The following is a 15,812-nucleotide window of genomic DNA, read 5'->3' as shown; positions in this document are numbered from 1 at the left end:
TGCCCAGGGAAGTGGTTGAGTCACTATCCCTGGAGGTATTTAAAAGACCTGTAGATGTGGTGCTTAGGGACATGGGCAGTGCTAGGTTAATGGTTGGACTCAATGATCTTAAAGGTCTTTTCCAACCTAAACGGTTCAATGATTCTCTGAAATCACCGTCGATGGGAGGCAGCAGCAGAGTGAAGTGGGTTGGTGGGAAGATGCATTAGCCGGAGCAGAGTTTGGTGCAGGAGCTGGGGGACACCAGAATTAGGATTCAGCTGTGCGGATGAGTTGTTCAGGAGATCAGACGGTCCCACCCAGAAAGATGAGGGAGAAGGGATCCACAGGAACAAGGGCTGCACCTCAGACAAGCGGCTGGGGCAATGGGGAGGAAAGGGTGCTCCTCACTGGGTGGCACGGGCAGGAGCGGCAGGACTCGGTGACAGGTGAGAGGAGGGTGCTAAAGGCCAACAGGCAGATGGCAAAACCGTGATTAGAAAGTCACTCCAGCCATAAATCTCAGGGACCTGAGCCGGAGACAGGCAAGCCCCAGATGGCTTGGAAAGTCTGCCTGGCGAAGCCCAGTGCGTCTCAGCATGCATCTGTCCCTCCCTCCTCCTCATCAGGTTTAATCACCCAGCTAGCTCCTTACAGCCAGAGCTGAACCAGGGACCCCTGAACCTAAAACCGCTCTGATGCACGAACTAAAGAGCAGAACTGCTACCTGGACCCCAACAACGATATTATCCATCCCCAGCATGGGACTCTCTCCACATTACTGGGGCTTACATGCAACGTCCCATCCCTGATGCTCTCCTCGTGGCAGGGACGCTGCAGGCACCATCCAGGGGGTCACAGAGCGTGCAGGACCACACAAAGGTGCACCAGCAAAGCTGGATGGAGGAAGGTTCCCCGCAGCCACACACATTATTTCTGGATCTGCTGAGGAGCTGCTTAGGGCTGGATTTGCAGGCAAGCACGGGGGCATATCGGCTGTCCATGCTTTGGAAGGGGCTCAAGAACAGAAAAGGGGCAGGAGATTGGGAGGGAACAGGATCCACGGGGAAAACCCGTGTCTGCGAACATGAGTAACCTAACACCAGGCAGTAGTACCAGCTCCTGCCTGCAGATCCAGGACAACAACTTCCCTCAGCCCACAGCCAGAGGAACCCAGTGCTCTCACACTCCTGCCCGAAAAGTGCTCGCGACACCCGCAAAAAGGCATCTTGCCTGTGCTGAGCTCCCGAAAACCCCCTCTGCCAGCCAGTGCCTCCCGCAGCCCTTCCTAACGCTGCCAGAGAGTCCTTCAGCCCACAGGTGCTACCGCTCCCCTGGGACCACCAGCCAAGCCGGCTGGGGCTGGCAGCATGGGCAGGACAGGGGCCAGCAGTAAAATTAGAAAGCGTCTCTCTGCCAGCCCCTTCTCCAAGCTGCAGGGGCCAGCTGAGCCCAGTTGCTAACCTGCACTGTAACCCTTCTTCTCCCCCATTTTGTAGGGCTAGGAGAGTTTCTAGAAAGCCAGGGATTTGCACGGCTTTCCTTTTTGATTAGTGGTCTCCAGCTACCCCAGATAGCTGGGCTCGCATGCTGATGGGGGCAGAGAGAGGTTGATTTTTTTGGGGTCCTTTGGGGCAGAGGGAGGTTGATGTTTTTGGCTCCTTTGGGACAGTCCGGCTTACACCATGCAAATCCCTTCGCTACAGTCACTTTGCACACGGAGCAGCCCTGCAAAGGCTGATCCTCCCCGCTGCAAATGGCTGCTTGTGCCCCATTTCTAGCCCCTTTCCCCCTGCTGCAGCTGCTGCCCTCCTCTCCCCTCCTCCTGCAGCAGTTATTGTTATTATTTATACTCCTAAGCATCCTTTAAGTTCCCACCGGGGGAGAGGATCAAAGGAGAAAGCCTTTTAAGGATTTCTGCCAGCGCCGGGAAGCAAATCTCCCCCAGCAAACAGTGCTGCTGGGGGATTTGAGTGTAGACAAGCGCTTAAAGCTGAAAAGGGCAGAGAGAGGGGAGGGGGAGCCAGGGGCACACTCTGAAACCAGACCCCCCTGGCCAAAATGCAGCTCCTTCCTCTGCTTTAGGAAACGGATCCCTCCTGTGATTTCCTTTCAAAGGTGACTTGTAACCTCTTCATTAGGGTCAGCTTTGGCAGAGCACTCATGGTGCAGTTGGCGGGGCCAGCCCGCCAGTGCTGCGGCTTGGGAGAGAGCGCGCTTGCCTTTCCAAGGGCGGAAAATAAACACGGCAGCTCACAGCAGCAGCAGCTCCGCAGGAGGACCGGCACCCTGGCCATGCTCTGATGGGTACCATGGACTTTAAGACAGATCCCAGTGCAGTAACGATCAATTTGCTGCTTATTGTCCACCCTGAGGAGACAGCAAGCAAGCAGAAAGGGCAGAGAGAGAGGCAGACAGAAGAGAGCCGAAGCGCAGGTAAAGTCCCGCCTGCAGTTGGTGTGACGGAGGGGAGGGCTGCAGGTGCAGCACCGGCTGCCCAGGAGACAGTGAAGCGAAGCAGCAGCTTTGGAGCAGGGTTTGGGCTTCCCCCCCCCCTTTTCCTTTGCAGACGTGCTGCAAAACCCCCAAACTTCAAACTTTTTTTTGTAGAAATCCAGCGTGCTTTCGCTGGTCCTCCTGCTGGTGCAGGAGAGCCCTTGCTCATGCAGTGTGGCATGCTGCATGTTACTCAGTGTCTGACTCTGGTGCATGCAACCCAGGGTGCAGGAGGAGGTGACATATGCACGGATACTAATCTGAGGACCACGTTTGCACCTTGCTCTGTCCTGCGGTGGCCCTGAGATGCCTCCACAGGCTCTCTCGGCTGTGCAAGGGGAGCAGGGGGAGAGCTCGACAGTTTCACCCCAGACCAGCACCTACTACAACAGAGTACAGGGGTGGGCAAAACTGTTTTGTTTGAAGCGTGTCTAGGCTTTGTCTCCAAGGATGACTACCCTGAGCCATTTATAGCTACAGTTTGGGACAGTCTCCCTGGCCCAGCTCCTATCCCTTCAGGGGATCTTCCAAAAAGCTAAGACTGTGCTCTGCAACTGTAAGGGGACCCTCCCTGCAGAAGTAAAAGGAGAAAAAGGAGTATTCCTGCTCTAAAACCTTGGTGAAAAGCTAGATTTTTAGATAACCAGTTCCAGGCTAACAAGGATAGGCAAAGCTAATACAGAAGTTGTGTTCATGCTTCATCTAACACGGCATCCAGCGCCTACCCAAATACGAGCAAGCCCTATTGAAGCAACTTAGACCTGGACTATTGCACTTTCTTCCTCCTGGTATTTCACACTCTAGCAACAGCGGCTGCAACAAATGCTGCAGACAAGACAGGGAAGGTGTATCCCAATGATACCTGGATTCAGCTGGAATGATGGGTTACATGAAAGGTTTCGGGGTGCTTGGCCTCCAGGCAGTGCCAGAACCTCATTCCAGGAGGACAGCCTGCCAATCTCACATTTATATTTTATAGGTTTGCAGGATGATGGAAATGGAAACTGCAGATCACAGCCACCTCAGGGGAAAGACCTTAACGGTATGTCATCTTCTCACTCTACTGATAAACTAGCCACAGCACAGAAAACCCATTTGCAAGCTTTTAGCACCCAGCTGTGCCTCTCGAGCATAAATGTGCTTGAAACAACCCATCCCTTTCCAGCACTTTTGGGGAGGTTTCAATAGAGACATGTGGAGGGCCTCAGGCCTTGCACCATGGGAAGCATCCCCTCCGTACCCTACTCTGCCCCACGGCCAGGACGCACATCAGTGGCACTGCAGAGCCTGCGCATGGCCATCTGCAGAGGATTCTCCTGCAAGCTGCCATGGAGCTCGGTCATATTTCAGGTGCACGGAGCTCTTATGTTTCACAGCCAGCTGATAGCAGGGGAAATTCAGTGCCCCAAATTGCTCAGGTTGCAGATAGAGCTTCCAGAGACTTCCCCAGCACTCACACAGCTTAAGCAGGGTCTGGGGTGTGCAAGAAACCTTTGGGGCTTCAAGCCATCTATCCACCAGCCCTTTCTTCATCTCCCCCGCTCAGAGATTGCTGAGTGCAAGGCAGGTGTGATTGCTATCCAGGAACGATGTAGCTGCTAGTCTTGAATGTTCCCCTGCCAGTTCCTCACCCCTCTGCCCTGAAACAGTTCAGAAGGAACACCTGAAGGGGTTACCCCTGGCTGCATGCAGCCAGGCTGCAGGACTGCGATGTAACAGGACAGAGCAGCTCCTGGGGAAGGGAATCAGACCATCCAACTTGCTTTCCTGGTAGTCTAAGCCTAATGTGGTGTCTAGCAGAAAAAGGCGGGGGGCAAAGGTAAAGCAAGACAACAGGTAATTCTCATGGTACCAAACAGTGGATTCTAGTTATACCAAACAGGAACTTTGCTTCCACAAGCGAAGCAATAACAGTATACAAAAGCCATTACGATGCTTGATAGGAGCCCTGATCCAAGCCCCTCTGAAATCAGTGGTGGCTGGACGGTGCTCACAGACTCTGAGCAAGCAATATTTCATGGCAAGATACAACTTTGGGGGTTTGGGTTTTTTGGGTTGTTTTTGGTTGTTTTTTTTTTTTAATCTGATGTCTCAGACACCAGATAACAAAAGCCTGCACCCTGGGAAGCAGATAAATATTCAACACTCTCTTGCTCTTCCGTCATGCTCAAGAGGGTCTGCAACCAGAGCTGCAGAGACAAATCAGAGCCTCCATTAGGAGTGAGAGGACGGTATCGATCATTCACCACCCCGAACTAATGGCAGGAGTATTTAGCATGCATATGAGAAACCTTTCCTTGCAGCTCTACCTTAGGCACAATTTAAATCCTCGTGAGGATTACTAAGGAATTCAGACACCAGAGGAACAGGCAGAGCTCTCACTCCTCTAGCACCGCAGGGGTTAATAATTTCCCCTTTAATCAGCCATGTTAGCATCTTGGTGAAGCCTCTGACACCATCGAGCAGCTGGTGCTGCCACAATATTTACAAACTGTATTACATGAGCCTCACCCCAACCCCACCGAGGTAAATAGGCTGCGGCCCCATGCCGCGCCACAAAATCCCATCATTCACGGGCCTGATCCTTGTCACAGCCACGAGGTACGAATGGTATCTGGCCTTCAGGACGAGCCGTAAAAACCAGGTTCCTTGTGCTGGTCTCTGGTGGCTGGCAGGACAATGATCCCATGACACTTTGGAAAAGAGTGAGGGATCGCCCTGGCATCCTGGCCAACATCCACCCCACCTCCGGCAAGGCTCGAGCATCCAAAGCCATGCGGGGAGCTATGCTTAGTGTCATCTGGCATTTGCTGACCGCCCTGGCTAACTGTCAGTGCAGCCTCAGGGAGCGGATTTATGCTGCCTACAATTCTCTGGGCATGCAAGGTGCTCCACTCACCTCCCTCTGCCCCAAGGACCCTGGGGCTTGGCATCACTGAGATGGTCAGGGGCTCCCGGAGCACAGAGGGCAGAGATGAAGATGAGGATGAGATGCTGCGAAGCGCACCATGCTCCCACTCAGGGACCACATCACCTGCAAGCTCCCCACACTGCTTGTTCCCTCCCAACCCACCTCTCCAAACACGCACCCGCTGGTCCAAGCACCCTAACCCCCCTGAGTGGCAGTGCCTGCTCCAGCCCTTCCCCAGGCTGAAGCATCCCTCTGGAATGGGGCCAAGGCGCCCCTGGACCACGAGCAATTGGGCTTCGAAGCCGGAGAACAGGGTCAGGCTTCTTGTGTCATTACTTACTTCGCTGCTGAGCAAAGGCACAGATTTAGTCCACCTCCATGCCGGGCACCTCTGCTCTCTTCAAGGCACTAAGATGGTTTTCTTCGCCACCAGGCCAGCGAGGCTCCAGGGAGCCCTGCAAGCAGACACAAGCCGTTACTTCTTACTCTAACGAAGGTAAGTGGCAACCCAAGAGATAACGGTTTTTCAGAGCAGGACTTCAGTGAGCTCCCACTCAAGCTTTTTTTGTAATAAAATAACCTCAGAACACACCAAAAAAGCAGAAAAGCCCCACCCTGACCATTTTGTGATCTTGAGCATGAAGAATTAAAAATCCCAGGGGAGCCTGGAGAATCCTTGGGTCTTTCAGCATGGATGCGTGGAGGTGGGTCCTGGAGCACCTCAGTTCCCACCATCCCCCTGACCACCAGGACATAGCATAGATATAATCAGAAAGCATGATAACAACATACTCCTGCCAATGACAGATATTCCGGTGCTGATGGAAGGGTACAAGGGCTGGAAGAAATAATATTGGCAGAACTTTAGCTTAAGACAGCTGGTTGCAGAATTCCTATCATAGGGTAGATCCTTGCAAGGAGCCATCCCTGCACTAGAGTAGGGGCAGTGCTGGGCCAGCTGCACCCCAAAGCACTCACTGGCCAAGGACGTGTCTGGCCACAGAGAATGAGGAGAAATGCAAGTGTTTCTTTATGAAGGATGTCTTGATTGGGAATAGTGAAAAACATCAGCAACCATTTCATACCATTAGTTTTTAAAGCAATGGTTGTAGGACTTTGAAAAATTTCTGTGGAATTACATTTTTTCATTTGTTAAATGCCTTTTAAACTTACTGGAGGAAGGCATTCCTCATTGTTAAATTTGTTTCTTGAAAACAAAGAATTTTAATTTATGGGGAAAACTGAGAAAGTGGAAGTTGGCAAGACAACTCACAAAACCCCAAATACAAAAATAATCTTGAGAAATAAAAAAGGACCCCTGAAAATATAAAAATCGTAAGAAAATTATACTGTTTGCACAAAGTCATGTCTTTGAGAAACAACTTAATTTTACCTTTGAATTAACTGACAAGATATACCAACCAGCTCTAGTCTTGACACCCTGATGTATGCAAGCATCCCAGAATTGGAGTAAAACTCTAGGATTTAAAAGGGGTTTTTTTACAGGTTTTACAGTTTTTCTTGCCTTCTGCTTTTGGGGCTTTAAAGGACATCAAACTTTTCTGCATAATCACAGGAGATAAAAAAAAACTTCTTTCTAAAGTTAAATTCTGAGGAAAAACTTATTCTTTGATGAAAGTGCAGATTCCTGCCTAATTAGCTGCTTCCAAGAGCTGGCTTTCAAGGAAAACCCCAAATGTCATGAGACTCTCAATAAAACTGTAGGAAGTAGCATGTGCAATTGGATGGCAGCCCCAAGGTGCATTAACATCTTGACCTTCAGTCTCCAAAGTAACCTCTGTCTGATCCAAAATGGGGAGCCCACGAGCACGCCGAGGTCCTCCAGGGAACCTTGGTGGTTGCAAAACCTTCTGAAATACTTGCCAAAAAAAAAAAAATGCAGTCTCTTTCAAAAAGTTCAGGTAGTTCTTATAAGACACTCCCCAACTTTTTTCCTTGTACTTCTGTCTATAAAACTTTAAACACAAGACCCCCAGATTTCCATCTGAGGTTGTTCTGGAGCATCATGGCACACAGAGCGCAAGTCCCACGGGACACCTGGACCGCAGCCAGCTCTGCCAGGACGCTGCCTTTTACAGGCAATGGCCTCTGCCAAAGATTTTAGTATCACAAGTATCCATTTTCATAGCTCTGAGCCTTTTTGTGTTTGTTTCCAAGAAAAATCAATGAAAGAAATTGATTCTCTTCTTACCGTATCTCCATCAAGAGCTATTTAATATGGTGATAAACCTTTTTTTTTAAGCTGCCACATAATCCTCGCTGAGGACCTCTGCTTTATTTATGATCCGCTTTATCACCTGTTAGGCTATAACGGGCTGCGGGTTTTTTGGAGTTTTTTTGAGAATTACAAATCACACCGGAGGTGACCAGAGGCTTTCTGGCTGTACAGTTTACCTTAAGGGTGCTTTGTTTTGCCAGGAAAGCCAAGCGCTTTGGCACCTTCGCAATGGCCAGAGCTGCCACTTCTTTTGCTAAAGTTAAGAACTGGCTTTAGCAATGCCTTGGCAGACAATCCTGCCCTTTTCCTCTGCGTCCTGGTTAGTTTTCCCTTTCTTAGGGAGTTTGTCATCATTTGTTGCAGGAACCCAAGTGACAGTGGAGATTCATCCCAAGGATACCACCCCACAACTCTTCAAGAAACTCTCCTTTGGAAAAGGTACAGCCCAGGCTTTGAATCCTGGCAGAGTGGGTCAAGGGTGGGAGAGAGAAGGGGCCGCATCTTTCCCTATGCAGAAGTAGGGAGGGCAAGAAGCCCTCTGGGAGCTCAAGGAGATGTTGCACCCCTTGAGCCAGGGTAGGGGTTGCGATGATTGCACTAACCATGCCAGGGTTGTTGCAGGTCCCCGGAGGCTACCCAGCCTGAGAGGCCAGGACAACAAAGGTGAGGCTCTGCTCTGCCATGGCGCATGTCTCCAAGCTAGCCCTTGCCCAGCAGGTTGCTCCCAGGAGGACACAGGCTCCCTTCTACCCACGGGAGCTCGAGGGTCTTGAGAGGATGCCAACCCCTATGCCCGCTCTCCCTGCCAGGCAGATGCTGCTGGACCCTGCCAGCACCTTGAGGAGCAAAATCCTTCTGCTCCTGGGGCAAGGGGAGTCTCCTCCTCCACAGGCTCTGGGATAAGGTGGGTGGTGACAGTCTGGGGGCCACAGCGTCCCTCAGAAATCTTCCAGCTCCTGCAGAGCGCTCTGCAGGGTTATCATCTAACAGCTCTCGAGCTCAGCTCTCCCTTCTTTATGCCTGGGGGATTTGGCTGGGTGGTGTGCAGGGGTTAGAAGTCCCCAACCCTCAGGCTAGAACAGGAGATGTCTGACTACCAGGGAATGTGGCCTCTGTGCAGAGCCTTGGGACAGCGGGGAGGGGATGCAAGGTGCAGTGGCTGTCCAGGCAGCTTGCTTCATCCCTCTCCCCTCGGCACCCACGCTCTGCAGGGTGTTGACATCCATGCCCAAATGCTAGGGAACGGGCAAAGAAAAGCCTCTATTTCAACTTTTTCCACCCAGTCCTGCTCCCCAGAATAATTTATTTCCATTTGTCTTTTTTCTCCTGCCAACAACTGCTCACCTCACGCTCCCTTCCCCAATTTTCTAGGTTTCCAGAGGACCGAAGCCCCACGGCCGCCAGGAGGAAAAGACCTGCACAGTAAATATCAGCTGTCCCCTTGCCCCACGCCAGTGGCATGGTGGGGCACAATGCAGGGCAGCCCCAGATAGGAAGCCCTTCAGTCCTAGAAACAGGGCTTACCCTGCTGCAAGCCTAGACTGAAGTGGGAAGACAGACAAGGGATTTAATTTCTATTACCACGAGTAGTGTTCAGCTTCCCAGCCCCCTGTTCATCAGGTTGGCAGATGGGGATGGCTTTAGGAATGTCACACATGCCCGAGACCTTCCCAAGGCTCCGCACCTGAGGAAGGCTACTCTGCAAACAGGCACGATGCACACTTCCTAACTGCACAGGGCTACATGAATTACTGCGGATCCCACATCTGCGGGGAGCCTTTGCAGCTATAACCTGACAAAGACAAAAAACTGATAACCAATTTAAAAAAAAAAAAATCCTGTTCCCAAAAGGCAAAAAGTAATTTTCAGAGCTGTAGAGAGTGGGAACCTTTAAACGCATCAATCTGCTTTATCTCTCTTTAGGTCAGCATAATAGCCCTTTTCAGGGAAAACAGAGATAAACAAACAAACCTGTTAAAGAAACAGATGCCGTGTGCCTACACACTGATTTTGGCAGACGGGCACCTGCCCGGCACAGGGATGTGCCTGCATTCCGCCTGGCAGGCTGCACCGTCACCGGGACGGGGGCAGAGGTTTCCAAGAAAAGCAGGGCTCACGTTAACAAAACACCTTTGCAAGTCAGGAATAGACCTTCTGGCCACCTCCCCAGTGGGTTGGAGCTGGCAGCAAAGGGGCCAGAGCCCCATTTTGGGGAGATAGAGAGGGAGCAGGTGATGAATATAGATTTCAGAAGCACTGCTGGCTTCTCAGGTAGGATAGGATGCTCTTGGAGCCTCTGGTACATCCTGCTCCCACTGGCACCCACTGAGCAGGCAGCAGAGTGGCGGCCCACTTGCTTAGCAAGGGTCTAGAATAAAGCAGTATGCAACCAGCCAAAGCCTCTGTCCCCCCACATGCAGCCCAAGGCAGTTCACTTCTCCTTGTCACCTCTCTCCAGACAAACAGCAGCTCTACGGCACCATTATTCACCTCGCCCAGCACTCAGGATTCACGCAACAGCATTTTCACTTTGTGATCTCTTTTAAATCCTCTTTTCCAGAGAAATAACAATCCTACAGAGATAGCTAGAAGAATCTCTTTAGTCCAGAATGGCTTTGACAGCACATGACAGGGGGAGAGATTGCCGTAGAGCTCAATTCTTCTCTCACCAGCCCAGAAGAAAAGGGAGTGCTGAGCAGACAGCGATTTGGGGGAGATGTCCATCCGATACATCTGTGCACTGAGCTATAGCTGGATCACTCGGGTGGCTCACTGATGAGGGAGAACAGCGTCAGCTCATTCAGAGGCTGTTAAAAAATAAGTTATCTGATTAATTAGGGCAAGTTATTAACCCTTTATTCACACTGAGTAGAACTGGGAGCCTAGAGCCTGCAAAGATGCAGAGGGGCAGGCACACCGGTTTCAGTCCAACTGCTCCCCATGTAACGTTTCTCACACGCTTGAATTCATGCAGAATTGTGGCCCTTTACCATGCAAAATAATCATCGCTTTCAGCAAAACTACTGAAGAAATGCAGCTCTTTGCTGAGTTTTTTAAAAAGTCATGGTTTTGCCAGGGTTTCCACAGCACAGATTTTCCCTGATACTCCTGCTTTATATCTTGTGCACCTCCATATAACATCCTGGGATTTTCTATGCTGTTATACAGTGCCAAAGATGCAGGGGCACCTCCCACCCCAGCATTGCCCAATTTGTACTAGACTAGACAGGATGGCTCCTGCTTTCCACGCAGCTGGCAGGGACCTTCTGCAAGTGCCCTCGTGTCCTCTGCTCCCTGAGCACCTGCTGATGGATGCCTCCACAGGTCGGGCAGGAGCTCTGCTGTGTCCCCTTGTTCAAGCATACAGCCAGGAAAAATACCCCCTCCCTTCCCGAGACAATGAGAACTTGTTTCTTCCCAGCATATCCATGGGACAAATCCTCTTTGAAATCCATGCCAGTAGATCTGCAGCAATTTGAGAAGCTGGATGCCTATGCATTAAAAGTAAGTCTTGCTTTTGCCTCTGTCCTCCTCCCGGCTCCCCTGCGGGGATGTTCCTTGAAACCTAGCTACCAGCACTAACACCAGCTTAGTCTGAGCTATCAGGGCAAGTGCCTCAAAATCTCCCAAACAAGTGAAAAACCATTTCCCTGCAAACAGAGATTCCCACTCTAGGACAGAAACTATGACCAAAAATACTTCTTGCTTGAAACATGGCTTTGTATTTCTATTTTTAATGAAGCTCGAGTTAGAGCAGTCTCCTGGCAGGTGGGGTTCTCACTAGCTTTAGAAGAACAAGGGAGCAGGGAGGAAGGGAGATCTACCATAGCAATTTCTTCACCACGATCTTGCAATGCTTCCTCCTCACAAACAGGTAAACGTCAAGAACAGCGTAGAGGAACTTGTTAAAGCCCTGCTTAAACAAGCCCGGACTGATCTGGAGAAAGTCCGAGCCATATGGATGTGGATATGCCATCACATAGGTAGGTTGAGATCTTCAGTTGAGAAGATAAGGCTGTTGCTCTGTTACTCTGCCATTGCAGTTTACTATATATCTTGTGGGTTAGTTTCACGTGGTGGGTGGTAGGAAGACTTTCTGGATGTATTCATCCAGAAATATATTCAGAGGTTATCTCACAATCTCTGTTTCCATACTTCCTCTCCTAGCACTGCCAGGCCCTACAAGGTTTGCGTGTAAATGATTTCTTTCCACGTGATGAATCTGTAACTCCTACCTGATTTATTTGCGAGTGTAACCATACAAGTCTGTATCATCTAAGTAGCCAGAGCATGAAGCCCGGCTGCCAAGCACCAGAGGCTTGGCTGTCACCTTCAGAGCCATCCAATGCCACCAGAAGTTTCATCTCCACTACTGTCCTGAATCCCTGCACCCCCATGCAGCCCTTCCCAGAGCACTCTGCATCCTGGTGCCTTTGCTCTGGGAGGATCTCGGTGTAGCTTAGGTACCACCAGGAACTATCAAGCTGCCTTTCCCAGCTCGGTGTCATCACAGCTGCTTCTGCAGCTCCTCTGTTCTCCCTCTTTGGGCAGCAGACCAGCCCTTGCAAGGAGCAGCCTGGACCCAGCCCAGTGCTCAGCACAACCAGTCCTGCGTGAGGTGCCCTCTTGCCTTTGACAGTCTCTTGGCTGTTTTTATGGCCAGCTTTGCCCCTGAGTATCATGGATACATCCCGCACTCCAGTCTCTAGCTGGTACCTAACTGCGTTGGTCCTATTGACACGTCCATCAGCCATATCAGCGCAGCACATCAGAGAGGCCAGCTTTCATAAAACGTGCTGGCACCTGCTCAATTGCTGTTCCTGCCTGTACGTGCACCCTTTCAACCTTCATAAGAGCTTCAATCACTCAGTTTCCCCTGCCCCTTCCTACCCAACCCCAGCCCAGGAAACATTGGTGTTTCAGAAATAACCAAGATGCGAAGAGGACAAGGAAGGAGGATGAGGCAGCATTTGTAGCCTCTCCAGTCTGGCACATCAGAGGGGGCAAAAAGCTTCTTGCCACCCCAAGCTCCTCAGTGGGGGGAAACTGGATGTGCAACTTGATTGCATTTTGCATAGCATATGTAAAAATACTTCTTTCCCATTATCTCTTGGGGAAGGAAGGGGAGAAGTACAGCTGTACAGCTATTCTTTCCCTCACCTCTTACACATCCTGACAGGCTCTGGTGCAGTGCAATTCGCTGGCTGAACAGGCCAGCTGATGGAGAGCAGAAGAGCAATTTGGGAAGCACTAGCCTAATCTCACACCCACTGAGATCAGCAGAGCTTTGCCAGCAACTGCACGGTTAGCATAGTTAGGTCAATCCCAAGCAGCTTTAATCTTGCCCTCAAATATACAGACTGCTGATTTCACTGCATTTCCTGAAACCGAGCATTTGACTCATCCCAGTGCCAAGCTCCTGTCGGCTACTGGTCATTCAGTTTTTATGCTATTAACTCATTTCTGCCTGCCACTGCCTGGGCCAGATCCTGCTTGGGATGGCCAGTCTGGTTTGAGTCAGTCCATTTACCTTACACGCATTCACAGGATGTCTCTGGTCCCCAACAGGTACGCTGTGATCTCCTCACAAGATTTTTTTTTTTTTACGCCATCTTGGCCCCGGTTCTCCTTCCTTCCTGCAGAGGTTGACCCCTATTTACATGCATGGGAAACAAACACAGTGCTAGGAATTTAAATCGGCTCACGAAAATGCAACGTATCTATCCTGGAAGAGCACTGATTACATAAACTCCTTCCTTATTTGGATTTTAAGTGAGAGCGCTGCTCCCTGGGTATCTCTTCCCACCCAGTTCAACTCCCTGCCTGTGATGGACTGCTACCTCCATGCAGCAGTAGCACTAAAAGAAATTATTTTAGCTATCATTTCTAGCATAAATACAGAGCCACGTGCAGCCAGCTAGCTCTCCATACCCCTCAAAGTGCTCTGCAGCTTTGCTGGTGGCCCAGTGAACAGCCCAGGTCGAGAAAGCCAGCATTTCCCTACAGCCCCACGAGCCAACCCTGAGGCAGCTGACAGCTGAGCTCCCTTAGATAAAAGACAAGCAGTTGCAGTGTTTCATCAAAGCACAAATACAGAGTGTTGCCAGCTTTTTTTCCTCTTCCACAGCATTAAAGGGATGATGAATCAGCTGATGCAGCATTCCTTAGAGCTTTGTCAGAAAAATATGTTCGTATTTTAAGAAAGAGGTTATGGACATGACCAAGGTTGGTCAGTATTGAATTAACCTTCGCAGACCAGTTCCTCAAGCTCTGTCTGAACGAACCCTGCTGTACCACTTTTCTGCATTCATTCAAACAAATTAAGGTTTCCTACACTTTCAGGTATTAATATGACTCACTTGCAACAAATCATTTCAGGTATTTCCCAACAAGCTACTTTTCAGGTAATTTTAATACAAACTGCTTGTAAAGAATGCAAAAAGCTCAATGGTTTCCTTTGACAGTAACACAAGTCCGACTCTTTCAAATGCAGAGCTCTGTTTTTTACCAGGAGCTCTTGATATTGTAGATCCCCACACACAAGGGCAGCCCCTGGGGAGGCCCGCTTTCTCTAAAAAAGCAGAGTTTTCCTCCCATTTGGATTCCACTGCTGAATCCCAGCCCAGGCTTAGAACAAACAGTGATGAGAGATAGTCCTTGTCCCTCTCCCCCCACCAGCCATCCACAACATCCTTGTGCAGCACGTGCCACGGCTCGTTTCTCTTTGCTCGTGCTCATGGAGCTGAAAAGCAATCCAAGCGTTGCTCCTGCTGCCTGTCGATCCCATTGCCTCAGGCTTTTGGATGAACTTTCGTCTGTGTTCCTTCCCGCAGAATACGACGTAGTGGGCTACCATAACAAAAGCCAGCTGTCGAGCAAACCCATAGATGTGCTTCAGACGGGGAAGAGCATTTGTGAGGGATACGCTGGGCTCTTTGAACAAATGTGCAGGTAAATTAAGCTCAGAAACATTCAATGCCAGGGAGAGTTAACATTCGTTGTCATCTCTGTGCCTATTCTGTCTGCCTTTGCATTGACTGATGTGACTTTAAGCAGGACGTGGAACTTTACATTTCAAACCATGCTGTGGAAAAACAGCAAGTCCTAGAAAGGTCAATTTTGCTTCCTCCTCCACCCCCTCCTCCCCAGCATAATTTACTTTGTGCCATCTGCTGAGCTTCGCATTGCATTAACATAATGGCAGATGAAAACACAGAGCTAATTTGGTTAGAAGAAGCTAGGTTTTTCCTTTGAGTATCTGTAGGTGAAGGTTAAAAGCATGGCAAGACTTAAACAAGAGTGTTATCTCCAACGTGCTCCCATGCAAGAGGTAGGCACAGTCCCAGAAGGAGCTTTCCCAAAACCTTCTGGAGATGCCCTCTCCCCTCCACTACAGAAGCACCACAGGGACACTGCCTCACACTTTCCACACCGTTTTCTGCAGTCAATCTCAAGGTGCCATCACGGTTGAGGCCAATACTGCAATTGGCCATTTTATAACCACATTGGCATTTAAAGACTAAAATCCATTCTCCTGCCTACAAAAGCTTGTTGACTTCACTGGGGATTAGTTGCATAAACAAGTGGGATTTCCCCCACAAAGCAGGACTTTACAATCACAATCTGCCATTTCATAGCAGAGGCAGCCCCTTCCTTGGCAGGGAGCACAGGCGCCTTGCATATGAATGCAGTGCAAATCCCTTCTCCCTCACATTTCTCCAACCCAGTAAAGAAAGGAGATGGCCATTGCGCAAGGCAACCCTCAAGCACCACAGCAAGGAGCAGCATCTCATCTCTCACAGCTGTATGCAATAGTTTGGCTTAGAGGAGTGGTGAAGGCCATGAAGGTGCCTGGCAAGTCTGGGACCAGTAGAAGGTTGTCCAAGAGGAGAAAACTGGACCTGACGATTCACAGACACAAGATTGGAAGGGGCTTCCAACACCAGAAAGCAATGGTGTACTTTCCCAAGAGCGTGGGCTTGCAGTGTGGTTCTCCCAGGGAGCACCTTCTCAGCAGAGCAGCTTCCGTTTGCAAGATAGCTTTGGAAAAAATTAAAGACCTGTTATTAATTGGCATGTGTAAGTAACAATTGGCTTTCCACACCATCCAAAAAGATTTGGGAAGGTTTTCACCATGAAAAAACAAAATCTACAGGGAAAAGGACAGATTTAAAAAAAAAAAAAAAA

General features: G+C 49.9%; 1 protein-coding gene across 1 annotated transcript in view; it reads left to right on the top strand.

The window, feature by feature from the left end:
- The first annotated feature begins 2,136 nt into the window (after positions 1 to 2,136).
- Positions 2,137 to 15,812, top strand: part of KY (kyphoscoliosis peptidase) — a 22,062-nt gene continuing 8,386 nt past the window's right edge. The window contains exons 1-9 of the mRNA XM_009284964.2: positions 2,137 to 2,415; positions 3,455 to 3,517; positions 5,820 to 5,882; positions 7,989 to 8,063; positions 8,247 to 8,288; positions 8,997 to 9,047; positions 11,047 to 11,129; positions 11,500 to 11,608; positions 14,459 to 14,576. Coding sequence (XP_009283239.1) covers positions 2,283 to 2,415; positions 3,455 to 3,517; positions 5,820 to 5,882; positions 7,989 to 8,063; positions 8,247 to 8,288; positions 8,997 to 9,047; positions 11,047 to 11,129; positions 11,500 to 11,608; positions 14,459 to 14,576 — 737 coding nt within the window. The 5' untranslated portion in view covers positions 2,137 to 2,282. The remainder of the gene's footprint in view (positions 2,416 to 3,454; positions 3,518 to 5,819; positions 5,883 to 7,988; positions 8,064 to 8,246; positions 8,289 to 8,996; positions 9,048 to 11,046; positions 11,130 to 11,499; positions 11,609 to 14,458; positions 14,577 to 15,812) is intronic.

The sequence above is a fragment of the Aptenodytes forsteri genome, unplaced genomic scaffold (genome assembly GCF_000699145.1).
Source record: "Aptenodytes forsteri isolate BGI_AS27 unplaced genomic scaffold, ASM69914v1 Scaffold679, whole genome shotgun sequence".
NCBI classification, from domain to species: Eukaryota; Metazoa; Chordata; class Aves; order Sphenisciformes; family Spheniscidae; genus Aptenodytes; species Aptenodytes forsteri.
This window is presented reverse-complemented; position numbering and strand designations above follow the sequence as displayed.